At 45.7% G+C, this 27,278-nt stretch overlaps 1 protein-coding gene across 4 annotated transcripts in view; it reads right to left on the bottom strand.

Annotated features, from left to right (window-relative positions):
• Positions 1 to 12,308: 12,308 nt before the first annotated feature.
• Positions 12,309 to 27,278, bottom strand: part of LOC126502563 (liver carboxylesterase) — a 133,701-nt gene continuing 118,731 nt past the window's right edge. For 2 of the 4 annotated variants that reach the window (XM_050143674.1, XM_050143676.1), the window contains exons 5-12: positions 26,944 to 27,202; positions 25,705 to 25,803; positions 25,281 to 25,421; positions 25,082 to 25,162; positions 24,704 to 24,848; positions 24,160 to 24,303; positions 23,640 to 23,712; positions 19,425 to 23,204 (exon numbers count right to left, since the gene is read on the bottom strand). In XM_050143674.1, coding sequence (XP_049999631.1) covers positions 23,018 to 23,204; positions 23,640 to 23,712; positions 24,160 to 24,303; positions 24,704 to 24,848; positions 25,082 to 25,162; positions 25,281 to 25,421; positions 25,705 to 25,803; positions 26,944 to 27,202 — 1,129 coding nt within the window. In that variant the 3' untranslated portion in view covers positions 19,425 to 23,017. Of the gene's footprint in view, positions 12,605 to 13,164; positions 13,238 to 13,650; positions 13,789 to 14,590; positions 14,736 to 15,084; positions 15,163 to 15,273; positions 15,415 to 15,698; positions 15,798 to 16,542; positions 16,802 to 16,881; positions 17,016 to 17,668; positions 17,811 to 18,534; positions 18,740 to 19,335; positions 23,205 to 23,639; positions 23,713 to 24,159; positions 24,304 to 24,703; positions 24,849 to 25,081; positions 25,163 to 25,280; positions 25,422 to 25,704; positions 25,804 to 26,943; positions 27,203 to 27,278 lie in introns of those variants that run through there. The other 2 variants (XM_050143679.1, XM_050143673.1) reach the window with 2 other exon arrangements.

The raw sequence follows: 27,278 nt of genomic DNA, 5'->3' as shown, positions 1-27,278 counted from the left end.
CCCCCCTGAGTTAAATGGGGTTAAATGCGTGTGCCACCACTGCCTGGCTTGTATTTCATTATTTTGAGATGATGTCTCAAAATGTAATCACAATGGTTCAGGACTCTAACACTCCTGGCCCAGCCTCTGGATGCTAGGATTACAGGTGTGCTCATCAGATATTTAAAATCAAACCCTTACAGGTAACTTCAAGCACAACTTTGTGTGTCCACATGCTTTAGATTCCTTTGGATGAAACTGTAAGCAAGGACCTGCAGGGTTTGTGTCAAACCTGTGCTCGCTGACTTAGACTATGCCAATCGGTCTTCCAAAATGACTGCATCCTTTTCACCCCCGTAACCTTGTGTGCAGTGACAGTGCTTCACATCCTCACCTGCACTAGGACTCACAGATCTGCAGTCTGGTTGCATTGGGTGGTCCTCTGCTTTTGTAGGAAGATGGTAAGGGTGACTGCAGCCTGGGCTACATAGTGAGTCAAGAAGCAAGACCTCTCCAAACCAAAGAGGAGTCTGAACATGGAAGTGACACGGACATGCAGCAGCTGAAATGTGAAAAGCAACTGAGGGTGTACTTGGAATGGAACTTTTCAGTAACAGGAAGGAATCTCAAGGACATTAGGCTACACTTCAATGGTTCCCCTTATAGGACATGGAAGGAAGAACTATAGTTCCTAAATTACATGCAGGTACAAAGTACAGCAGCAGCAAGCAGGGCATGAAGACATTGAGGGGTTCTTGAGATGGGGGATGGTATCCATGAGCTAAGGCACCGAGCCTCTGCTTAGCTCTCCCCTCATCTGTGTCCTGGTGCCCAGGACAGACAACACAGGAGTCCTGTCTTTCAGGCAAAGATCACAGTGCCTTATGGCTGGTACTCAGTACAGTGAATGATACAAAGGGGACTTTGTCCTGGAAAAAAAATGGTGAACAAAGAGGACAAGTTGGTCAGAGATAAAGGTATGGGGAGTTTCCAGGGTCTAAAGAACAGGACACACCCTCCTAATGATTGAGAAAATGATTTGGGGAAAAAAGGCATATAGAAAGCAAATCGGTATCATTGCAAATTACAATATACAAGACACTTTGAATTGGTGGATGTGAGAAATTTAAGTATAACGCTAACAAACAGAGGTCTAAGAGTTGAAATTAAATGGAAATTAATCACATGGAATATAGAGAAGAGTCACTATGGTTCATGAGGATTTGTGGCAGATAGGAAGACATTTCCATACATGATGAAGCTGTCAGTCAGGGTACCAGGGACAGGGATGTTTTCTGCTAGACACATCTGCTCATTCTTACCTTTCCATCTCTCATCCACAACACACACCACAGTAGAATATCTTCACATATATCATATGCTCATACAAGTGTGGGCTTTGCAATATCTCTAAAACATACACTGGAAATAAGAGTACATTTATCATTATAGGAAGCCCATCTGGACCTGCTTGGTCAACAGTAAACAGCTTTCCTTTTGTCCCAATTTTCTGGTCCCAAATAATCACGCAAAAGCTTATACAAATTATAGAATCCTCGGCCTAATTCTCAGGCTTATTACTAACTAGCTCTTATAACTTAAATGAACCCATTTCTATTCATCTACATTTTTCCATGTGGCTTCATGGCTTTACCTGTTCTCTAGTATGCCTTGTTCCTCTGGTGGCTGGCTTGCATCTCTACCTACTGCTTTCTTCTTTCTTTTTGTATCTCCATTTAGTTTTCCTGCCTAGCCTTATTCTGCCCGGCTATAGGCCAATTCATCATTATTATTAACCAATGAGAGGAATACTTATTCACAGCATACATAAGAATTATTCTACAGCAGTCACCTCTGACTCCTGGCCCAGGAGGTGTTTGTTTATGAACATGTCAAATCAGCTTCTCATAAAAGTGGACCACTTGCAATTTGTAAAGGAAATGGACGAAGTTTTCTCTATAGAGACAATTTGCACAGAGTTTTTCAGAGGCTGGCATGCTCGGTGGCTGATTTCAGAGAGGTCTAGAACCTGAGCTCTGAAAGGCTGTGTGGCTCAAATTCATTTGCAGAAACCTAACTCCTAATGTGCCGATGTTAAGAGTTGAGACCCACAGAAGTCCCAGAGTGGCATTGTTTGTACATTCTACCTGCAGAGGACACAGGATGTAATCTTTGGGCCGAACAGCTAGTCCTGGTCTCACAGTAGATGTGCTGGCAGCCTGACCCTGACTCTCTTGGTCCACAGAACTCCACACACATTTCTGCTGTTTACAAGTCACACAGCTTGGGCGGTGGTGTCGCATGCCTTTAATCCCAGATCTTGGGAGGCAGAGGCAGGCGGATCCCTGTGAGTTCGAGGCCAGCCTGGTCTAGAAGAGCTAGTTCCAGGACAGGCTCCAAAAAGCTACAGAGAAACCCTGTCTCGAAAATCAAAACAAAAAAAAAAAAAAAAAAAAACAGCAACAAGTCACACAGCTTATGATTGCTTTTGTTTATGAGATGTAGGTCTTGCTCTGTTTCCCAAGCTGTTCTGTAACTCCTGGGCTCACGCAATATTCCTGTCTCAGGTTCTGAGTAGCTGGGGTCACAGACACCCATCACAATATCTGGTGCAGTTCATGATCTGACTGGAACAACAGCTTGGACTTATGAAGACACCAGGACTTAGGGTAACCATTAGTGCTTCAGACAGATTTACCACTCTCTCCAAAGATAAAATGTTGCAGAATATTGTTTTAACTTTAAAATGAGAGTCAAAAATGTGTTGCTTTCAAGAAGAGATTATGCTTTTTTCCCCACAGGAAATGAAAGGCTATGGATTTATTAAAGGTTAATAGTGATCAGGTTTGATAGGTGAAGACCCCCCTGAAAATCCTAACTACAGACGTAAAAAAATAAACCTAGAATAACTGCAAGACAGGTGATATATATTTTACCTGCAAACATAAATTAAAGGAAAATCATCTTTGGTTGCCTTGTGCACAACGCATAGTCCATACTTCTGTTAATGCAGAAATGTATGTTACCTTTGAAAGTTTATGTGTTTTCATATAAGGGGAACCAGATTCTGGAGAAAACACGTGGCTCAGGTGATCCAGCCCCTCAGAGTGCCTCTGTTGCCATTTCCTTGGAGTTCTTCCATCTAGAACAGTCTCAAGGCTGCTGGCTGAGATGGTCCAGCCTTACAGAGTGTTCTAGCCAGGACCACAGATAAGCCTTACACTTTCCTATTGCACAGAGACTGGACAACAAATGTTATTGACAGTTTCATTAGGACTTGATCATTATTTCAATTTTCTCAGGTTCCTTAAGTATGCCTTCATCCACAGACAATATGAGGCAATCTAGAGAATACAGTACACACATTCTTAAGAGGTGGGAAGGTGAGTTTTGGTTATTTGGTGGGTTATGGGTGTTTGTCATCATTTGAAGTGAATGTAGGAATATAAGATAAAAAGACAACTATTAACCTCAAATATTTTGCATTGGTATGGATTTTGGTATATTGATATAAGTTTAAAGTTGTTTTTTATTATATTGTATTATGTTTATAATCTTGTTTAAGGTATTGTGCTTATGAAGCTCATTAAAAATATAATATATAATTAAGAAATGTGGGCTAGTAGTTATTCATCTATGGTAGTCAAAGTTGTAGTCATATTAGGTATGTTTTCAAAGTTATTTAGATATATTTAGATAGACAATCTTCAAACATTTCAAAGATCTAAAGAATAGGGCATCTAATATGTTTAATAACATGAGGTTTTTCATGACAGTGAGACACACCTACTCCTAGCAGCACCAATATATTTCAGAGAAGATGACAGGCATGGAAGGATCTCTGTATAGAATTGACTCTCACATTATGGCAATGTTAGTCACTGGACTGAGAAACTGTTCTTGCCTTGACTGTTGACAGTATGCCGTGCAAATGAAACAAGCAGGACACAAGGGGAAAAGGCTGTTGAACTTTGCCAAAACAAAGAGGGACAGTACTTCAAAAATTTCTTCTTTACAGAAGAGTCTGCCTGATATTCTGGGCATGTAGGCCAAAAATTGATGCCCTGGCATTGCAGAAGAACCTTGGGTGATTGTCACAGCAGCCAGATATCTCCATTGTTTTTAGTTTTAGAATTTGCTTGCAGTGCACTTTGGGTTTACTTAGGTAGTACTATATCCTCTGGGGTATTTGATAAAGTTGAAGACTAGACTATTATAGTTATAGTTTCCTTTATTTATAACAGAAGGTAAATTAGGTACAAAACTTTGAACTCTCTAGGCCGGGATAAATAATGGATTTCTTTGAATTTGCCAAATACAAATGGACCAAGCATTATGGATGTAATCCTTCCTTGTTATTGTATATAACATAGCTTTACTATGTTAAAGTTAAAACCTTTCTTTTTACTTAGAGGAAAAGGGGGAAATGTAGAATATTATTTTCAAAAACTTTTATTTAAAAGTTTGTTATCATATTACATACTAACCACAGTTCTCCTGCCCTCCTCTCCTCCTGCCGCTCCCACCTTCCCCCACCTAACACCCCATTCACTCCTCAGAAAGGGTAAGGCCTCCCATGGGGAGTCAATGCTGAGCAAGATATTACTCCATAGGGAATGGGCTCCAAAAACCCAGTTCATGTACTGGGAATAAATCCTGGTCCCGCAGCCAGTGGCCTGCCCAAACCACTGAACTGTCACCCACATTCTGAGGGCCTAGTTAATTCCTATGCAGGTTCCTCAGCACACAGTCCAGAGTCAGTGAGCACCCACTAGCTTGGGTCACCTGTCTCTGTGGGTTTCCCCACCATAATCTTGATCTCTTGCTCATAAAGTCCCTCCTCCCTCTCTTAAACTACTCCAAGTGCTTGGTCCAGTGCTTAGCTGTGGATCTCTGCATCTACTTCCATCGGTTACTGGATGAAGGTTTTAGGGTGACAATTAGGGTGGTCAACAATCTGATTACAGGGGAAGTCCAGTGTATGCACCCTCTCCACTGTTTCTAGGAGTTTTAGCTAGGGTCATTGACACAAAAATAATAAATTCTCAGAAACAGAAACTGGAGTTCAACATGAAGGTTGGAAAATCAAAACAGCCAGCCACTGGCTCTTACCTCTACCTCAGTTTGAAATGGCAATCCTGCCTCTCAGGATCTCAGAATGAGACTGAGTTTTGTCTCCTCCCATCTTATAATCTTCTCTAGGTCTGGGATTAAATGTGTGCACCACTGGGATTAAAGGTACGCACTGCCAGGTTTCTAAGGCAACTAGTGTGGCTACTGGGATTAAAGGTGTGTGTTATCACTGGCTGGTCTGTAAGGCTGACCAGTGGGGATGTTTTTACTTATTAAAAAAAGGCAAGCTCTACCTATTAAAATATAAATGAAATGCCACTACAGTTCATCCTTGTGGATTCCTGGGAGCTTCCATAGCACCAAATTTGCCCCTAACTCTATAATGCCCCCCCCCTCTATCAAGATATCTCTTTCCTTGCTCCCCCTCTCTGTCTCTTCCCCAACTCAAGCATCCCATTTCCTCATGCTCTCTTCTGCCCCCTTCATCTCTCCTTCTCCTACTCCATTTTCTCAGGAGATCTTATCTATTTCCCCTTCCCAGGGGCATCCATGCATGTCTCTCTTAGGGTTCTCCTTGTTACCTAGCTTCTCAGGGGTTATGGATTGTACCCTGGTTGTCCCTTTCTTTACATCTAATATACACTTATGAGTGATTACATACTGTGTTTGTCTTTCTGGGTCTGGGTTACCTCAGTCATGATAGTTTTTTCTAGTTCCATTCATTTGGGTGCAAATTTCAAGATGTCATTTTTTTTTAACCTCTAAGTAATACTCCATTATGTAAATGCACCACATTCTCTTTAACCATTTATCAGGTGAGGGGCATTTAGGATGTTTCCAGGTTCTGGCTTTTATGAATAATGCTGCTATGAACACAGATGAGCAAATGTCCCTGTGATATGAATGTACATCCTCTTCATATATGCCTGTGGAAGCCCACAGATGAGAGCCTGTTCCACCTTGATTAAAGGTCAGAGAGTTTGAGCTTACTTTTGCTCTTTCAAAGTTGTTGACGACAGGTGTGACTACAAACAAGGGATCCTGACCTACGGTGTGGTTAATTAGTGTTTGGAGCACAAAGGTGGATCTGCTTCACTTTGCTACTCCTGCTCCTTCAAAGGAGATAGACAGGACGTCCAGGGATTGGTTGCCAGCAGGATACTTGGTCTATTCCTTATACTATGTTAATGAACTCTGCTGCCTCCCCCTCCCCTTTGGGAGTGAAGTGTATAAGCATGTGGAAAATACATGTGGTGTTTCAGTATTCACTGAATTTTCCTCCCATTGCTGTTCTGTATTTCTGTCTTTTATTTCTCTCATATCTTTGTTCCTTTTGTTTAATAATTCCAATCCTCACACTCCTACTCTGGAATGTGTGAATTTTGTCCAGGTTGGACCCCTACCTATGCCCAACAGTGGCATCACTGGCTCTTGAGGTAGATTGATTCCCAGTTTTCGGAGAGACTGCCGTACTGATTTCCAAAGTGGCTGTACAAGTTTTTACTTCCACCAGAAGTGGGGGCCTGTTCCTCTTACTCCACTTCCTTTCCAGCATATGTTGTCATCAGTGTTTTTGATCTCAGTCATTTTGATAGGTGTAAGATGGTACCTCGGAGTCATTTTGATTTGCATTTCCCTGATGGCTAAGAATGTTAAACAATTCTTTAAATATCTGTCAGTCATTTGAGATGTGGAATATTATTTTAACCAGGCAAAGATGCATTACATTTGTTTATGCCGCAGAATATTACTTTAACTGTGGAAAGGTGTATTGCTTTTGCTCATGTTGTATTTGTTTAATTATGAAAAGCTGTTTTACCTTGCCTGCCTGAGGCACCTGATTGGTCTAATAAAGAGCTGAATGGCCAGTAGCTAGGCCAATAAAGGATAGGTGGGTCTGGGAGTGGGAGAGAATAAAGAGGAGGAGAAAGAGGGGAGAGAGAGAGAGAGAGAGAGAGAGAGAGAGAGAGAGAGAGAGAGAGAGAAGAAAAGAATGAGAGAAGGCGGAGAGAAGGAGTGACATGCCCAGGGCAAGAAGCCAGGTAGATACAGAGAAGCAGTGAAAGCAAGATATACAGAAGTAAGAAAGCCACAAGGCAAATGGCAGACAAAGAGAAACAAGTTAATTGAAGTTAAAAGACCTAGCCAGAAACGTGCCTAAACCAGGCCAAGCATTCAAAACTAATAAACCTTTGTGTCATGATTTTGGAGCTGTTTGGAGGCCTAAGAGAAAAAGCCTAGTACAAGATAAGGTAGGGTCTGCCTGATTACTCTAGGCAGACAGAAGTTATGGAGACCCAACTAGATGTCCCTGCTCTTTAATAACCACAGCATAGGATGACATGTGTGGATTAAAGTATGAAAGTGTTCCCATTTTCCTGTAGCTCTGAGCTGACAGTCAGAGGTAACTATGCATACTTCATTTTTCATTCCCTTCTCTCATTCTTTCAGTGTGTACGTGTGTGCATGTGACTGTGTGTGTGCATGTGACTGTGTGTGTGCGTGTGTGTGTGCATATGTGACTGTGTGTCTCTATGATTCTCTTTGTGTTCCCAACAGAGTGCAGGTTTATCCACAGTAAAGTTTTTTATGATAGTGAGAGGACCACCTTACATGTCAGGCCTCACCTTCTACCACCTGGCTTGAGAAAGGTTCCTTGATCTGCTGCTGCCCGCACAAGTCTAGCTGGCTTGTGTCCTTGCAGGGACCCCCCCCCCGTCCCTCCCTCCCATTTCACCACAGGAACACTCAGATTACAGACAAGTACTGCCACAGCCAGTCTATGTGTCTTCTGGGATTTGAACTCCGATCCTCACACTGGCACAGCAAGTTCTTTCACCTATTAAACCATCTCCAAATCCAAACATACTTGCTTTTGCCAGCGAGTGAAGCTGCTAGGGAAGCTTTGCTGTCCACATAACATACTCAGCCTGTGTTTTGATCCTACTGCATGCACTGGCTTTATGGGAGCCTAGTATTTATGGGATGCTCACCTTCCTAGACCTGGATGGCGGGGGAGGACCTTGGACTTCCCACAGGGCAGGGAACCCTGACTGCTCTTTGGACTGGAGAGGGAGGAGGAGGGAGTTGGGGGGAGGAGGAAGAAAATGGGAGGAGGTGGAAATTTTTAAGTAAAAGTAAATAAATAAATAAAAAATAAAAATTACAACAACAACAAAAAAACAACCCATACTCAGCCTGTAGAAAACAGAGGTGTGGATCCTAACCCTTGAGCCTTTCAGAAACAGATGAAGAGATGTCCTTTCCCTAGACCCTCGTATTCTCCACTGAGCACCATAGTGCCAAGGATATGGCAGTAGGTACAGGGCTGAAGGAGTTGGGGCACTCACATGGTGGACCACCTCAGAGGAGCTAGAGATGAGACCGGTAACATGGCTACTCAGCTCTCCATGAAGGCTCTGTGAAGAGTCCTTGGACATGGGAGACACAACAAGTGAAGACACACTTGTCACCTACCGACTCTCCAAAGATGGTGACAAGGTCAGAGTTGCCTCCAAAGTGGACTATGTCCTGCTGGACCCAACATAGGGTGGACACTTGGTCTAGGTAGCCCCAGTTGCCTCTGGTGTGCTGGTCTCCAGTGCTGAGAAGTGGCAGGGATATGAATCAAAGGGCTGTCTAGGTTCTTCTCAGATACCATTGCCCCAAACAGCCTTAGTCTCACTTGAAGAAGCCCAGGACACCCAGAAGGTACTGGATAGTGACCACTATCACATCCTCAGTGGCTGCCAGCATGGATCTGCTATACATGGAAGTCATGCCTATACCCAGAGCACCACCATGGATCCATACAGTCACCTGGAGAAGTCAAGAGACATACTAAGAGGCTTCTCTTGGGCAGAAGCTCAAGAAGAACTGCCTCCTTGTTTACTGCAGCTAAACACACACAGGGCTCCTCAGCATCTTAGACCCAGGCCACAGATGAGGAACACAGTCTCCTCAGCGTATTTCCAAGCCCCACTGCTGCACCAGGAATCTCAGCTTAGATGAACAGTTTTAAAGAGTAATGTCACTATCACTCTCAGACTCTGCAAAGCAGTGGAGAAGGGAGTCTCCATAGGAGGTTTTTCCTAATTATGAATCAAAACATCAGCAAATCTCATTGATACAATCACTATCCCAAAGCTGGAAATTTGACTTATCTCAATGTTCATCCCTCGGATACCTGCTGGGGTCTCTAGGGCTCAAGTTTGTTGAGTGAGTCCAGAGGTAATGCCTTGGACCACCACCTATGACCCCTCAGAGCTCAGTGCTCAGTGTCCTTTATCCAGGTTTAGCTGCCTGGTAAGAAACCTTCCTTGGACATACTAGAAAATGCTGACTTGCCAGTTGACACTGCGGTAGAGTTCAGGTTGATTTTATATTTTCTTGCCAGCTATATTGCCATAGGGCTCAAGTTGATTTTATGCTTTCTACTTCTGAGAAAGAAATCTTCCCTTGACCCATGATTGACCATGACCTGGCAGTCACAGGCAGGTTAGAGCTCTCATGGGCACGAGCTGGTTTGTAGATGTTGAGGTAAGGCAGTCCTCAGACATAGAGACAGAAGTTGTGATCATCTTCATTGTCTCCAGACCCTCTGAATTCATCATGTCATCGTTTTGCAGACGCCTGGTGACAATGGCAAATGGTGATCAAAAAAGAAGTTCAGTGATCAAAACCTCATCCTTAGTCTGGATTTCCTTCCTGTTATGCTCAACACCTGCTCCTCATGGTGTCCTCTACCTCCCAAGTCCTGTTGGAAATCAGTTCCTACCAAGCTGAAGGCCACAGGCTCTGTGGAAGCTGAGGAGGACCCATACTTCCAGTGAGGCCTGCAGTTGTGTGGGGTTTGGTTGGAACATTTCATGATGCTTGGATTTCTTAGTTTGTCTGCAGATGTGACTGGCTGCATGTAGTGATATTTACGACTTCTCCCTGTCATATTTAATGCTAATTTTGATGGTTGATTTGACATAATATAGATTCACACAAGAAGAGAGTCTCAGTGAGGGATCATCTAGACCACATAGGTTTTGGGGGATTTGAGGTGGGAACTTTTTCCCCAATGGGTGGGACCATTCCCTCAGAAGGGGCTTCTGAACTGAGTGAGCAGAGAAGGTGAGCTGAGCATTCCCAGGCATCCAAGCAATCTGTGCTCTAAGTTTTCAGTTATAGATGTGATGTGACCAGATCCCTTAAGCTTCTGTCACTGAGCTGCCTCCTGTGAAGGAATGTTCTGTAGTAAGCCATTTATACAAGAAGGTCCTTTTCCCAGTGTCTTATCACAGCAGCAGGGAACAAAATAAAGCTGTGTGGAGAATACAGTGCTACGCCTACACCTGTGCTATGGGAGTCAATGGACTATGCTGTCCCATAGGGTACTTCTTCATCCCATGTCCAGACTCTCAGGGCACCACTTCTTTCCACATAATATTCAGAAGCCTATTTGTTTTCGCGAACAATGGCACTTGGCTGTAAGAATTGTCTCAGTGACTGTGGAGGATGGAGATGCCAAGGACACAGTACTGTGGCCCTCTTGAGAGACTTACAGTATGTGATACTTGAGTCTGGGTTCTTCCTCGCTCTATGTCTACACTAACCCTTGTTCACAGACCTCTCCCACGCTGGCAAAGATCGCTTGGCACAGTCTGAATCTGGGAGCCGTTGATATCTTCCCACTATAAAACCAAGAGATAACTCCCTACAGGTACTGACCTCTGACCCAGGAGATTGGCAAAGTTGTCTGTTAGAAGCCTTAGTCACGTGTCTGAAAATGCACAACAGACTACACATCCCAGACAGAAAACATCTGTTGGGTAAGGATGAAGGAAGCCTGTCACGACCCAGAGCACATTCTTACCCCAGGGCCTGAAAGTTCTCCGGACCCCAGAACTTACATGGCTGGATAGGAGGTCCCATCTCTCACACCACTCCATGGCTCAGGGACTTTAGGGGGTGTAAAGTACAGTGGTCCTACAGGTGGCTTGCAAAGAGGGTTCCCAGGAATCTGTGGACACCAACTTTAGTGTTTTTCACAGTGACTAGCCTTCTTCTAATCTTGACTGTGTGTGTGTTTCTGATGGGACTGCCTGTGTCCAAACCTGTGGGTAGAGAGATGCCAACAGGGTTAGTACTGTCCACTCTTCTGCCACCAGACTGTTGTTTATAGCTCATTTTCATTAGGGTACTTGGGAAACAGAATCTGGGGTGTCTGGGTTCAGCTGTGAGATGCAGGGTTAGGGTTCTCTCTATTGCCCCGGTGACCTGGAACATAGCTCATGCTCTTTCTGCATGGTGGCTGTTCATGTGTCTGTCTAATAAGGAGACATCCTCAGAGCCGCTTGGCAGCATGGATGTATTACTTTCATGATCATCCAGAGTTCTGTAGCAGCTACACACACGCACGGAGGAAGGAAATGTCCCCTTGGTTCTTTCCCCTAATCTGCAGGTCCAGTGCTGCTCAGACCTCCTTACACTGGATGGCTTTTTTTGGTAAGGACATCTCTAGCCTTTGGGTGCTGCAGGGCTCATTGTGTGGGCTTTGGTGGGGGCACTGGGAGACACACAGTTCCCTCATTCTTGTCTACCAGCTTTATAAACTCCTCCCTCTATGGTACCTTCCCACAAGGTCAGCCTCTAGTCTGAGAAACTGGGCCCACCTAATCTGTTGGCCAAGCACCTCTCTCCTGGATAAACCTTAGGTGTATATGGACATATCAACAATGTCGCACAAAAGTGGACAATAGAAATTTGGGAAGGAAATAGATGAGATTTCCTCTACTGGGATAATCTGTCCAGAGTTTTCCGTACCTGGTGTGCTCAGTAACTGATGTCAGAGAGGTCTAGGAGCTGAGCTCTGGCAGCCCATATGGCTCAAATTCCTTTGTAGACCCTGTATTTCTCAGTCCACAGAACTTTACATATATTTCTGTATGTATATTACCAAGTTGATGATTGTTTTTGTTTTTGCTGTGTTGTCCAAGTCAGTATGGAAGTCCCAGACTGATTCAATAGTCCTGTCTCAGTTTCTGAGTAGCTGGAGCCACAGATACGTATCACAACACCTGCTGGCGGTTAGTGATCTATTTGGAACAGCAGCCGGAATTTGTGAAGACCGTGGGACTTCGGGGCTCACATCCGTATTCCACATTGTTACAAGAACTTTTACTGAGTGAATCTACCAGAAGAACAGCAGTGTCTTGTGAAGGAGTGACATGCAGAGGTCTTGTCATACGGATTGGTAAAAGGGGTGGCTGTTTATGTTAGGAATGGTTATGTGAGTGTTAGGGTCAAAAGGCTGTCCAAACCTTAGAGAGAGGCCACATGTCTATGAAACCCACACGCCTTTCTTCACACAGAGTACTACAACTCTTTGTGCCCCTCCTGAGCCCCCTTTAGCTCCTGGATCTTCTGGGGCAGAGTCTGGGTCCAGAACTGCAGCCTTCTGGCCTTCAGGGCTCGGCCCACAGCAGGGTGGATGTCCAGCTGCAGGAACTGCTCATCATTGTCCATCATGGGCCAGTAGGGTAGACCCTCGCTGTTGGGGTTCCTGTGGATATGCCCAGCCAGGGGGAAGGGTGAGGTTACTCTGACCCAAAGTCTGATTCTCTGATTTGGGTCAGGGCAGTGGAACAATTAGGTCAGTGGTGAAGGGGCTGATGGGACAGGGACTGATGGGACACACACACAGAGGTACACACACATTGGTGCACATACACAGAGGTACACACACAGGTACACACACACATGTAGGTACACACACAGAGATGCACACACATAGGCACACACACAGGTATACACACAGGTAGGTACACACATACACACACACACACACACACACTTGTAGGGATACAAGTGCCACATTCTGGTTTCTGCTTCAGATGGGAGACAAATAGTTGACCTGTTTTATGTCTCCGAGAGGTAAGATCTAAAGAACAGTCCCATAGCACTATGGTTCATGAGCCAGATCACTGTGAGATGACCAGTGTCTGTGTAAGTGTGTAAGTGGGTATGGAAGACTCTATCATGTGATGAAATATCTATGCATAATAAGAAGGCCTCCATCCAAAAAGGAGCCCTAGAAAAGTTGAGAGAAAGGTGTGTTCTCACCCATGTCTTGCAAAGTTGGCCCAGTACTTCATCATCCTCCTGTTCAGTAGCTCTTCCTCCTCAGTGAAGTCAACTGGAGTCATGAGGAAGACAAAGGTCCAAGTTAGGCCACCCCATGGAACTGACATCTCATGCTTCAGACTCAATATTCCAACTGTTGTCTGACCCCAAACTATTGACATTGTTACCTCCCTTCTTCACTATTTACAGTATCCATGATCCACGGAAGCCTCTAATTGAATTCTTGACCCGATGTGCTGTCTTCCCCATCACAGGCTAGCCTGGAATGGGTCCAGTTTTTAAACCATATCTCTCTCTCTCTCTCTCTCTCTCTCTCTCTCTCTCTCTCTCTCTCTCTCTCTCTCTCTCTCTTGGAGAGAAAGCACCAAGAAATCTTCAGCTTTCTTCAAATAGACTGAGAGTTCAGAGTCCCCCAGAGAGCCATCTGAGACCTCATTCAACTCATAGAAAATAAGGAAGACTCACTTTTCACACCCCAGAAGAAGGACCCAAAGACAAAAAGAATCTCATCACCATGGTCAGCCTTTACATGGGGTGGTTTGATATCCTTGAAGAAGCTGGGCCGATGCTGGAACTCATAAAAGTAGACTGGAGCGTGGGAACCTGGGTGAGAGGACCTGGGGTGACATGGCAGCACTTTGCCTAGAACTGTCCTGACACACATTTGGTGACAAGACAGCTTGATTTCAAGTTATCTGGAGTCACAACAGTTGAGTGGGGAGCTCCCACATGGAGCATTGGCTAAGGCTGTGGGAACTGCCCTGTTAAGTAATGACTCTGCCCTCCACAGCTGAGTAGTTTGGTCAAGCCACAGAGTATCACTCAGTTACTTCCTCCTCTGTAACTGGATAAGATGTCATTCTCTCATACTCAAAGTAAGGATTTTACTCAATAAAGACTCTCGGTTTTGAACCAACCAACAGGGAGCCTGCGTGGGTCTAAGCTAGGTCCTCTGCATGTATGTCATAGTGGCATAGCTTGGTGTTTTTGTGGAACTCCTAACAGAGGGAGTGGGGACTGTCTGTGACTCTGCTGCCTGCTTTTGGGATCCTTTTACTCCTACTGGGTTGCCTCATTCAGCCTTAATACGAGGGGAGGTACCTAGTCTTATTGCAACTTGAAATGTTATGTTTGGCTGATATCCTTGGGAGGCTTGCCATTTTCTGAAAGGAAACAGAGGAGGAGTGGATGGGGAGGCAGGAGGGATGGAGAGACTGGGAGGAGAAGAGCAAGTGGAAACTGTGGTTGGGATGTAATATATGAGAGAATAAATTAATAAAAAGGACTCTTGGTTGTCTGGAACCAGAGCTCTTATTCAGACACAGGCCAAGCCGGGACCCTACAGAGCTCACCTGGGACCCACTGTCTGAGCTTCTTCCCTTGATCTTGTTACAGATGTACTCACGCTGAAAATGTGCTACTTGGAGTGCAGGGACCACAAATGTGATGTCTCCCATCATCTCTGCATACTGTATTTGCAGGGTCTGTGGGTCCTCAGTGTCCCCCATGTACTCTTCCATTATCAGGTCACTACACTCGGGAGGCAGCATCTGTACCACAGGAATCAAGAAGAATGGGGGGGGGGACACAGGCACTAAGATGTGTAGGCAGTAGGCTCAGTGGGGAAATGCAAAAGAGGTGTGGTATGGGGAAAGCTTGGAGTGACCTCAGATAGACAGGTACACACACACACAGGTACACACAGACATGCACACACACAGGCACACACACAGAGGTACACACAGAGAGATGCACACACACAGGCATACACAGAGGAGCACACACAGGTAGGTACACACGCACGTGCGCACACACACATACACACTTATTTCTGGAGATGCTCCTTATGAAAGTTAGGCAGGGGTCCTTGCAGTGGTGGCAGTGGCCCAAGAGTCTCACCATCTGTGATGTTGTGCTCTTCAGAACAGCAGGCAGGGTTTGTCTGGTTATTCCCTTCATTTTCTGAGCAGAGCCCATCTGGGGTATGGAGAATGGTTTTAAGTATGCCATGACATGGATATGGATCAACGAATCTCTGAGTTCCCATTGCCCATCCCAGGCTCCCAGAAGATTAGAACTGAGCCTCACCATAGAGAAAAGCCAACCATACTCATCATTGTTGACACCAATGATGCTGGGGACAGGGTGAAAATCAGCAGAGGCCAAGAGCTCCTCGGGGTGCCTGGGGAAGAACTCTCCATCCACCACTGCGGGGATGACCTTGAAGACCTGAGGGGCATTAAAATCAATGCTGAAGGTCAATGAAATACATATGCTGATGACCACTGAGTTACCTCCACCCCTTCTCCGCTTGTTAAAGTGTCTCAGGATGGTTATTCTCTACCACTTCTCCGTCTCACTCCTGAAGAGACCTTGCACTTGGAATAGCCGATGCTGGTATTGATTTTGCCCAGGACTCAAAGGATACTAAGCCACGGAGCTTAGGTAATTTGCTCATACTAATGAGGACTACCTGTAACACACCTTGCAACCTGCCATCTTCCCAGCCACACCTTGTTAATAGCCAGAATCTCTGCTTCGCTCTTGCCCCGTAGACAGCGCACTAGCGTCTCTGTGTCCGCAGCTGCACAATCAGATAGATTGGCCACAGTCTGGAAAGGGAGGAGGATGAGGCTGCCTGGATGCCTTGTCTTCCAGGCAGAGGAGTTTTCCCAGGCCCGGGAGGGCGCCATTGGCTCTAAATATTATACCATGCGGTGTAATGTGTGTGGACTGGAGTCAGAACAAAAGTGTTCTCATTTTCCTCTTGGTCAGCAGTGGCAGCTCTCCCTTCATCCCTCCCTCCCTCCCTCCCTCCCTCCTCCCACCCTCTCTCCTCCCTCCCTCCCCTCTCCTTCCCTTCTTCCTCTTCCCACCTTCCATCTAGTTTGAGAAATACTCTCTGGTTCTGCTGCAGCCTACACCAGTCTAGCTAGTCTGTAACCTTCCGGGGATTAACCTGTCCCTGTTTCCCATCTCACTATAGGAACACCTGGATTAGAGTCAAGAAAAACCACACCCAGATATATGTGTGTTCTGGGGAATTGACCTCAAATTCTCATACTTGCACAGAAAACTCTCTTGCCTCTTGTACTGTCCCCCAAGCCCACATATACTTGCTTTTGCCAATAATGGAAACTTCTAGGAAGAGCTTTGCTGAACTTACAACATACACCCCTTGTATAAAGCACTATGGGGTGGGGGAAGGGGGAGGGATCTAAACCTTGAGCCTTTTAGAAAGTACTGAGGGAAGTTACTTCCCATGGTCCTCATTCTCCCGACTGATGGCAGCAGCAGAGTCCTAGAGAGTGAGCGCTAAGACAGCAGGTCAGGGCTGGAGGAATAGAGTGCACTCACTCCATAAACCACCTCAGAGGAGCTGGAGATGAGGCCAGGCAACACGGCTACTCCACTCTCCATGATGGCTCTGTGGAAGAGTCCTTTGGACATGGGGGACAGAACATGTGAAGACACACTTGTGCCACCTGCTGACTCTCCAAAGATGGTGACAAGGTCAGGGTTGCCTCCAAAGTGGGCAATGTTCTGCTGGACCCAGCGCAGGGCGGCCACTTGGTCCAGGTAGCCCCAGTTGCCTCTGGCGTGCTGGTCTCCAGTACTGAGAAGAGAAAGGGACACGGATCAAAGGGCTGTCCAGGTTCTTCTCAGCTGCCATTGCCCAGCCCAGCCCAGGCTCACCTGAAGAAGCCCAGGACACCCAGGCGGTACTGGATAGTGACCACCACCACATCCTCAGTGGCTGCCAGTATGGCCCCATTAATCATAGAAGCCATGCCTATAACCAGAGCACCACCATGGATCCATACCATCACCTGGAGAAGTCAAGAGAGATATCAAGAGGCTTCTTTCAGGCACAAGTTCAAGTGGGACTGTCTCCCAGATTAGTGTCTTCTTTCTATCTGTGCAGCTAAACACACACAGGACTCCTCAGCATCTTAGACCCAGGCCACAGGTGAGGAACAGAGTCTCATCAGTGTATTTCCAAGCCCCACTGTTGCACCAGGAATCTCAGTTTGGATTAATGGATTTAAGTCCAGAGTGATGTCCCTATCACTCCCAGACTCCTCAAAAATGTGGAGAAGGGTGTGTCCATAAGAGTTTTCCTGATTATGAATCAAAAGCATCACCAAATCTCATTGGCACAACCAATATCCCAAAGTTGGAAATTTGGCTTATCTCAATGTTCATCCTTGGATTCCTGCCTGGGCTCTAAGACTCAAGTTTGTTGAGAATGTCCTGAGTGAGTCCATGGCGCACAACCCTGACCTCTCAGAGTCCAGCGCTCAGTGTCCTATATCCAGGGGTTAGCTGCCCACCATGACTGAGAAGGCTCTCGTGGACACATTAGGAAAAGACTTCTCATTAGGTTCTACACCGCAGTGGAACTCAGTTGATTTTACGCCTTCTAATCCTCCTGAGAAAGAAATCGCCACCCCCACCCAGTTGACCGTGGCCCAACTCTCACAGGCAGGTTAGAGCCCTCACGGGCATGCGCTGGTGTGTAGACGTTGAGATACAGGCAGTCCTCGGACATAGAGATGGGAGGCATGTAGTGTTTTATCATCTTCAAAACCCCTGAATTCATCATATCATCATTTTGTGGACACCTGGTGACAATGACAGACAGTTATTACAAGAGATGTCTGGTAGTTAAAATTGGGTTTTAGTATGGATTTTCTCTCTGACACTTTTGGCCACTTTCCTTCAAGATGTTCCCCTAAAGCATGAGTACTCTCTAAAGTCCTTTCCTACCAAGGTAAAGGCTACAGGCTCAATGAAATGAACCAGGTTTCACCCCACATCCAGAAACATAGGGGTTCCCATTCCCACGTAGTTTCCAGAGGAAGCTTTTGGACATTTCTTTAAACAATGGCACTTGGCTCTATGGATTGTCCCAGTGAGTGCTGACGATGGAGTGGCTAAGGACACATCCCTGATGCCCTCCTGAGAGACTTACTTACAGTACTTGGCACTAGACCCTGGGCTTTGGCTGGTTAATGTGTTTATATTGGCCCTTGTCCCTAGATCTCTTCCATGGTGGCAGAGATCACTTGGCACAATCTGAATCTCAGAACCTTTTTTTTTTTAAACCTCTTTCTCACTGAAAAACTGAGAGACAACTCCCTACAGGAACTGGACTATGACCCAGGAGATTGGCAAAATTGCTTTGTTAGAAGCCTCAGTCATGCATCTGAGAATGCAAGGCAGACTGCACATCACATGTAGAAAACTTCTGTTATGTTGGGATGAAGGAAGCCCTTCATTCTGGCCCACAGCTCAGAGAACATTTTCACCTCAGAGCTTAAAACTCCTCTGAACCCCAGAACTTACATGGCTGGATAGGAGGTCCCATCTCTCACACCACTCCATGGCTCAGGGGCTTCAGGGGGTGCAAAACGCAGTTGTCCTATAGGTGGCTTGGCAAATGGAATTCCCAGGAATCTGTGGACACCAACTTCAGTGTTTTTCACCTTGACGAGGCTTCCTCTAACCTGGCCAGTGTGTGTGTTCCTGATGGGGCTGGCTGAGTCCTGGCCTGGGAGAGATGCCATCAGGGTTAGTCCTACTTAGGCAGTTGCCACCATACTGTTATTTCCCACCTCATTTTCTCTAGGGTCCATAGGGAAGGGAATCTGGGGTGCCTGGGATTAGCTATGAGATGTGGGGATATGAGTTTCTTTATTGTCCCGATGTCCAGGAACATAGCTCATGCCCCTTTTGAGTGGTGGCTGTGCAAGCGTGTGACCAACAAGGAGACATCCTCAGAGCCGCTTGGCAGCATGGATGTATTACTTTCGTGATCATCCAGAGTTCTGTAGCAGCTACACACACGCACGGAGGAAGGAAATGTCCCCTTGGTTCTTTCCCCTAATCTGCAGGTCCAGTGCTTCTCAGACCTCCTTATCCTGGATGGCTTTTGTGGTAAGGACATCTCTAGCCTCTGGGTGCTGCAGGGCTCATTGTGTGGGTTTTGGTGGGGACACTGGGAGGTCCATAATTCCCACCCTTGTATCTGCCATCTATACCAACTGCTCCCTTGTTGGTTCCTTCCCTCCTGTAAGACAAGCTGCCCACTCTGCAGATCTGGGCGGCCCTGACCCTGGTCCTCAGTGCTCACTGAAAGAGTCTCACCTTGTACATGCAGGAAGAGAAGCAGGAGCCCACAGGTCACAGCCCTCAACCAGCTAGGAAATCTTTGCAGTTTCATGGTCGGCTCCTAGTCTGAGTCCGTGTTGCTGTGTGTCACGGACAGAAAAGAGAACGTGTGGGCCTTGCGCGGGCAGGACGGTGGACCTACAATAAAGTAGGCAGAAACTCAGCAGGGCGGGGCAAAGTTTGTTCTTGCTCTTTGGCCTCCATGAAAGAGATAACATGGCATCTAAAGCAATTCTGTGATACCAGGAGTCCTGTATGAAAACTTAAATGAACTCAAACCGTGACGGATTAACATAAAGGATCATGAGCTAAATTTTCCCAGTGAAAGAATTATTTCCATCCTTGAAGTGTGGATTGTTGCTTACCTCATCCTCTTATGCAAATTTACCAAGTTATTCCAGTGAAAGGTAAATTTTATTGTATAGAAATTATTTGATGGCAAAGCTTTCCAATGGTAAGAGGGTTACATAGTGTCTAAAAACGCCTTGGTGAAATGTTCTGTACATCCGCAGAAGTCTACATCTCACAGAGATGTGTATACAGCAGGAGCTCAGTAATGCCCTCAGGTGCCTGTGGAAGTACCAGGCACAGCTCATCTGCCCAGCTGTAGAGGCCAAGCAAATAGTATTCTCATAGCTCTCCTGCCACCTGGTGGTCAGAGAGGGTACTGCAAGAATCATCACTTGGATGACGATGTTGTATTGGTTTAAAACAACAAATCGAAAAATAAAAAAACAAATGAAAGAAGGAATGGTACCAGTGTTCCCAGGTCAGGGAGTAATTGCACACCGCTGTAATCTCAAGCCCCTAGACAAGAGGACTGTGTTTTGGACATGAAGTGAATTTCAGGACAATCAGTCCAACATATTGAAACTCCCTTTCAAAACAAATACACAATATAAGGCATTCCCATCAGCCCCTTTGCTTGTTCCTGTGCTCATTTTGGGAGGGTACAGGGGAGGGTGCACAGGCTGGGGTGGAAAGAACTTGAATTCTAACCCCACAGTAGATTTGGAGCTGTAAAACAGTGAACACCTGATCCCATTCTGTTAAACATCTTCACAGATGACACAAACATCTTCACAGATGTGCTGTGATCATGCAAGGGTGGGCCTCAGAGTCAGCAGAACCCTCGGGGGTAAAAACAAATCTCAGCAGACACAAAGGAACCAGCCCTACTCTTCTGGGCAGACACACACACACACACATGTACACTGACACACACACAGGCACACTGACACAAACACACATACATGCACACACACACACACACATACACACACATAGGTACACCCCCTGCAGATGCTCCACTCACAACACAACCCGGGAAACAAAAATTACACTCTCTTTTTACAGTGGATAATATTGGACCTAAGTCTTACACGTGTCAGGTAAGAACTATACCACTGAACTGTATTCCCAGATCACTGGAATTTTTTGTTCTTTGGTAAATTCATACACTAATAAAATATGTCATATTCAACCCTACACCACAACACCCTCAAGACACCCCAAACACCCACCATATTCTTCTTCTAATTTTGTTATTCCTTCCTCTTCTCTTCCTTCTCCTTTCCTCCTTCTGCTGTTCTTTCTTTTCTTTTTCTCCCTTCTCTGCCTCCTCCTCCTTTTTCTCTTTTTCCTCCTTTAATAACCCATTCACTAAAATTAGACTTAATCATTTTTGTACTTATCATGTGGAGAGAAACTATAACTAATGTTGCCTTCCCTGGAGCTTGCTCAATAGCTCAGGCAGGTTTCTCTTGTGATTCCTGTCCTTCAGACCTCTGAACAGAAAGGATTGTAAGCCTATGTCATCTGATCTGCTTTATTTTATTTTATTATTTTCTATGGTGTTGGGCATCACACCCAGGGCCCTGTAATACAGGGCAAGCTCTCTACAACTGAGTTACATCCCTAACCTTAAAACTTCTGTAAATGTTTAACACATGTGTTGCGTGACTAGGGAATCCTGCTCTAGCTTGTAAATTCAAAACTTGAGTACGTGAAATCATGTGTGAGAATATCCATACAGCTTTATTAAAATGCAAACCTGGGATTGGAGGCTCATGCCTATAATTTAAACACCCAGGAAGCCAAGGCAGTGATATCATGAATTCAGGGTCCGTCTGGGCTACATAGAGACCTTGTCCAAAAATGAAGAGCAAATAAACAAGTGAAAGAATAAGTTGGTGAAAATAATCAGTTGCCCATCGTTAGGGTAAGTGGATAGAATGTGTCGTGTGCACAGCTGGATGGCATTCCACAATAGAAGGAAACAAAAACATTATGTGAGGTGTCATAGCCAGTCACCCTACTTTCCACTTGTACTTCATTGGAAACAAGCCCCAATATAGCCATTTAAGTAATGTCTTGGTTACAGTGGTCAGTGGATGACAGCAAAGACGCATGAGGAAAGCCTTGGTGGGGGAGTGAGGGCTGTTCTGAACCGGATGTGGTGGCAGTTGCATGTCTTGTGAGTTTTCTCAGACTTACTAAACCATTCATCTAAAAGATTAATTTCATTTAAACAGCCCACAGTAGTCTAAGGGAATAGTTTGGGTAGAGCACTTGCCTGACACACATAAGCCCTCACAACAGGCCCTTGTCCCATAAAGACAACCCACAGCCAAGATACTAAAAGTGAGATCACTATTAAATGTCTAGAACAGATTCTGGCTCGGTGTTGGAAGTTTAGTGTGTATGTACAGAACTGAAAAGCAAAAACAACCTTGCAATAAGAACTTTAAAAAATTCTCTACACATAGAATGGGAACAACCTGCACGGTCAGTCTCACTAAGAGGACAATCTTCCCTGTTCCCTGTTCAAGTCAGCAGGGACTTAATGTTGTCCTTGGAATTCCATTGTTTACATATTCTACCAGCAGAGGGCACAAGATGTAATTCTTGAGACCTCTAGCAAGAGATCTGCATGACACCATAAAGCAAATCTGTGGACATCTGGTACCTGATTCTCAATCTATAAAACTGTACATTTGATACCATTTGTAAGTTATCGAGATTATGACTTTTTGGTTTTGTTTCTGAGCTGTGGGCCTTGCTAATTTGCCTTGGGCTTTTATAATCCTCCTGTCTCAGCCTCCAAACACCTGAGGCCACAGACACTAAGAGCCCAGCTTGTAGTTTATGACCTATTGGGAGCAGCTTTGTGAAATTATGAAGGCAATAGGGATTTGGGAAATCAGATTTTCTGTTGGCAGATGAGAAACAGAAAACATGAGCTTGCTGAGAAAGGACAGGGGATTTCCTATTGTCAATTGTGCCCAGAGCTTCTGCTTCATTTGAAGAGATTCGAAGGCTTCGAAAAGAGGAGAAAAGGGGGTGTGAAAAGATGCTGAGAGGAAGGAAAGCAGGGAGGGAAGAGAGGAGGTAGGAAGGGAGGAGCGAGCCTAATCACAGTGAAGTGTTAAGATGGGGGAACATTGGGGTTCACACATCCATATGGTTATGAGAGTATTTACTGAATCTAATAAAATGTGTCCAGAGGATAAGGAGTAACGCCCGGAGGGATTATCTTCCTGACTGAAAAGGCAAAAACTGAGGTTAGAAATGCTTATGTGAGCATTGAAACAAATAAGTTAAATAAATGGAATTTGTAACCTCAGGATGACCCCATCCACCTTTCCTGACATAGGCATTAAAGCTCTGTGTGCTTCTCCTGATTCCTCTTTAGCTCCTGGATCTTCTGAGGCAGAGTCTTCGTCCAGAACTGCAGCTTCCTGGCCTTCAGGGCTCGGCCCACAGCAGGATAGATGTCCAGCTGCAGGTACTGCTCATGGTGGATCAACTCAGGCCAGTAGGGGAGACCCTCACTGTTGGGGTTCCTGTGTAGATGATACCAGCAAGGGAAGGGTGAGGTCACTTTCACCCAAGACCTGATCCCTTGATTTGGGTCAGAGCAGTGGATGAGTAGGCCAAGGGTCTGAGGGCACAGGAGAACTGGTATACAGATGTAGAACACAAGTGTCACTCACTAGTGTCTGTCTGGTCAGTATGAAGCAAGGGAAACTGTCTAGCTTTATGTCTCCCTCTAAGAGGGAAAATCAAAAGAACAGTACCACAATGGTGTGACTCACCAACAACAAGGTCTCTGTGGGATGAGCAGTAACTAAAAGCTAGAAGGTGTCTGCCTAAGTGTGCCCTGGGTTGGAGAAGACCACTGTGTAATAAGGACCCATGCATAATAATGAACACACCCATATGGAAGCCCTGGATGGAGACCCAGCCAAAAAGAGGTTGAGGCAGGGGTGCATTCTCACCCATGTCTTGCAAAGTTGGCCCAGTACTTCATCATCCTCCTGTTCAGCAGCTTCTCCTCCTCAGTGAGGTCAACTGCAGACAAAAGGAGATGGGTCAAAGTTCTCGCTATCTCATGCATCTGCCAACTCAGGCTCTACAATGGCAACCATAGCCTGACCCTTACCCTGGCCTGGTGTATGCTCTCTTTCCTCAGCACTCAGAACCCAGGGTCTGTCTATGCCTCTACTTGAATTCTCTCAGGTTCACTCCTACCCCAATCTGCTTTCATTTCTTCTAGCAAAGCTAGTCTAGGAAAGGTTCATATTCTAAACCTGGTAGAGGTTTTGTTGGTTGGTTGGTTTGTTTGCTTGGTAATTTTTTTGTTTTGTCTTATTCTTTTTTTTTCAGCTCAGAAATGGTGAACACTAGATCCTGTTCTCTTTGAGATCCTCGGTTTCCTCAACTGGACTGAGAGCTCAACCTTCCCTCAGGAACTCATCAGGGGCTCGACTAGGCTCAAGGAAAACAAGGAAGACTCACGTTTCAAGCCCCAGAGGTTGGAGCCAAAGACAAAGGCACCATGATCACCATGGTCAGCCCTCACATGGGATGGCCTGAGGTGCTTATGCTTGGTGAAGCTGGGCTGGTGCTGGAACTGATAGAAGTAGACAGGAGCATGGGACCCTGGGAGTGAGGACAAATATTGACATAATGATTTCGCACATGGAGCGTTCCCACTTAACCTTCACTGTAAAGAAACCTTGCTCTAAAATTATTTGGAATCACAGTAGAGTGGAGAACTGAGTATGGGAATCATTTTATTAAACAGTGGCCCTGGCATTACCACGTGAGTGGTTTTGACCAGACCCCAAGTGTGACTAAAATGTTTCTTCCTCTGGACCTGGACACGACGCCGTTCATTTACTCCAGACTAAGGATTTGCTGAGATGTGCCTCACTGTCTTCAGGTACCTGATGTTAGAGACCTAATGATGACATGGGTCAGGCCTGGACACTACCGAGTCCATCTGGGACCCACAGCTCTGCGCTTCCCCTGTTCTAGGGATTGTTACAGATGTACTCACGCTGAAAATGGGCTACTTGGAGTGCAGGGATCACAAACATGAAGTCCGCCATCATGTCTCTGAACTGTGCTTGCAGAGTCTGTGGGTCCTCAACGTCCCCCATGTACTCTTCCATCAACAGGTCACTACACTCAGGAGGCAGCATCTACACCAGGAGGATTCAGGAAGAGAGATGTAAGGCAAGTCCTTGGATAGATGGGCAGCAGCCTACAAATAAGGAATGTGGCCAAGGATGAGACAGGGTATAGGCAGAAAGGTACAAGCATTGGGTGAGCCCACACAGAAACACACACATGCATTAGCCTTTATTCCGGGTGTGACATTGGAGAAGAATACACGGGAACCCTCTCTATCAGGACAGGAACCAAGGTCTCTCACCATATGTGCTGCTGTGTTCTTCAAAATACCTGACAGGGTCTGTCTGGTTATATTCTTTATGACATGATCAAAACCCATGTACTGGAAGGTAGAAGAGAGCCTTAAGTATAGGATGCATTGGGTCCAGATCAAAGTATCTCTGGGTCCTACCACCCACCATCTGAGCTTAAGTTCCCAGGAGCTTACAACAAGGTCTCACCAAGGGGATTCCCCAGCCAAATTCATCACTGTCGATACCAATGATGCTGGGGACAGGAGGAAAATCCCCAGAGGCCAACAGCTCCCGAGGGTGCCTTGGTAGGAACGTCCCATCCACCACACCAGGGGTCATAGTGAAGACCTATGGGGCATTAAGGGTCATTGCTGAAGATAAACCACATAAATAATCAATATTCTGATGCCCACTGAATGCCCACGCCATATTCCCGTTTCCTATAGCATCTCAGGATCTCAATGTTAACTCCAGAAGAAACTGCACATCAAAATTAGCCTGTCTTTCATTTTGCACAGAGTACTAAAACAAGACCAAACCAAGCAGACTAGTTTTAACTAGTTCCAGTAGTAAGTACTGACAATCCTAAATCCTGGTCCCCAGATTCTCCGAGCCACACCATTTTCCCAACCTGGTTGATAGCCAGAATCTCTTCATCACTCTTGTCTCGGAGGCAGAGCACCATGGCCTCTGAGTCCCTGGCTTTACATCCAGATAGGTTGGCCACTTTCTGCAAACGGAACAGGTGATGGTTAGCTCATTCCTTCCACTAGGGAGCAGAGTTTCCTTGTTCCAGTAGATGGCATTGCCCCTAAATAACACATCCTGCTGTTTGCTGTTTGCTGTGTGTGAAAGTGGAATCGGTCACGTTTTCTGTGGCTCAGAGGTGACAGCTGGGACAGGGACTGTGCCACCTGCATATGTGTTCTGTTGTTGCTTTGTTTCTGTGTGTGGAAAGTAGATATGGTGTGTCATATTTTGCCTGTGAAGTTCAGAGAATACCCTCAAGTGTCACTCATCACCTTACACCTTGTTTGCATTTGTCTACACGAGCTTAGCTGGATTATGTCTATTCAAGGATTCTACTGTCTGTTTCCCATCTCTGCATAGGAGCACTGGGTTACTGTCACATGGTACCACCTCTAGCCTTGTGTGGGCTCCGGGTGTTTGAACCTGGGGACTCACACTGGCACAGCTGACCCTTTCCCTCAATCTATGTGTACCAATTGGATACCTTTTTAAATCAGCTTGACATAAGCCAAGGTCATTGGGAAAAAGGAACTTCAACAGAGCAATTGCCTCTATCAGATTGGTCCATACATAAGTCTGGGCATTTTCCTGGTAAATGACTGATACAGAAAAGCCCATCACATTGAAGGCAGTGCCACACACGGGCAGGTGTCCTGGGCTGTATAGGAAAGCAAACTGAGGAAGCCATGGGTATCCAGCAAGTACACAGTGTTCCTCACTGGTCTCTGCTTTGGTTCTGGTTTCCAGGGACCTGCCTGAGAGCCCACTCTATCTTCCCTTCAAGTTGGACTATAAACTGTAAGCTAATATTAACCAATTTTCTCCCAAAGTAGCTTTTGATTATGGTCTCTGTAATAGTAATAATAAGAAGCAAACAAGGAAATCATGCAAATGAGTTTTGTCAATGGTAGAAGCCACTGGATACAGCTTCTCTGTTGTGTATCTTATTCAGCATACGTAAAGCAGAGGGGGATGGATTGTAAATTTTATGCCTCTCAGAATTTACTGGAAATAATCTATTTCCAATGATCATTGTTTTCTTCACTTAAGAGATTAACGGAGTACCAGAGGCGCAGACTGAAGCACCAAAGTAGGAAATGGTATTGATGAGGACACTCACTGTGTAGACCACCTCGGGTGTGTCAGAGATAAGGTCAGGCAGCAGGGCCACTCCGCTCTGCATGATGGCTCCATGGAAAAGTCCTTTGGACATTGGGGACACAACAAGTGAAGACACACTTGTTCCTCCTGCTGACCCGCCAAAAATAGTGACCTGGCCAGGGTTGCCTCCAAAGTAAGCGATATTCTGCTGGACCCAGCGTAGGGCAGCCACTTGGTCCAGGTAGCCCCAGTTGCCTGTGGCATGCTGGTCTCCAGAACTGAGAAGTGACAAGAACAGGAATCACAGATCTGTCCATATTCTACTCAGACCCCATTGTCCAGCCCAGTTCCAGG

The sequence above is a fragment of the Alexandromys fortis genome, unplaced genomic scaffold (genome assembly GCF_014885135.2).
Source record: "Alexandromys fortis isolate MF-2015 unplaced genomic scaffold, M_Fortis_MF-2015_v1.1 scaffold_1, whole genome shotgun sequence".
NCBI lineage: Eukaryota > Metazoa > Chordata > Mammalia > Rodentia > Cricetidae > Alexandromys > Alexandromys fortis.
The sequence above is the reverse complement of the archived record's forward strand: the minus strand, read 5'-3'. Positions and strand labels throughout refer to the sequence as shown.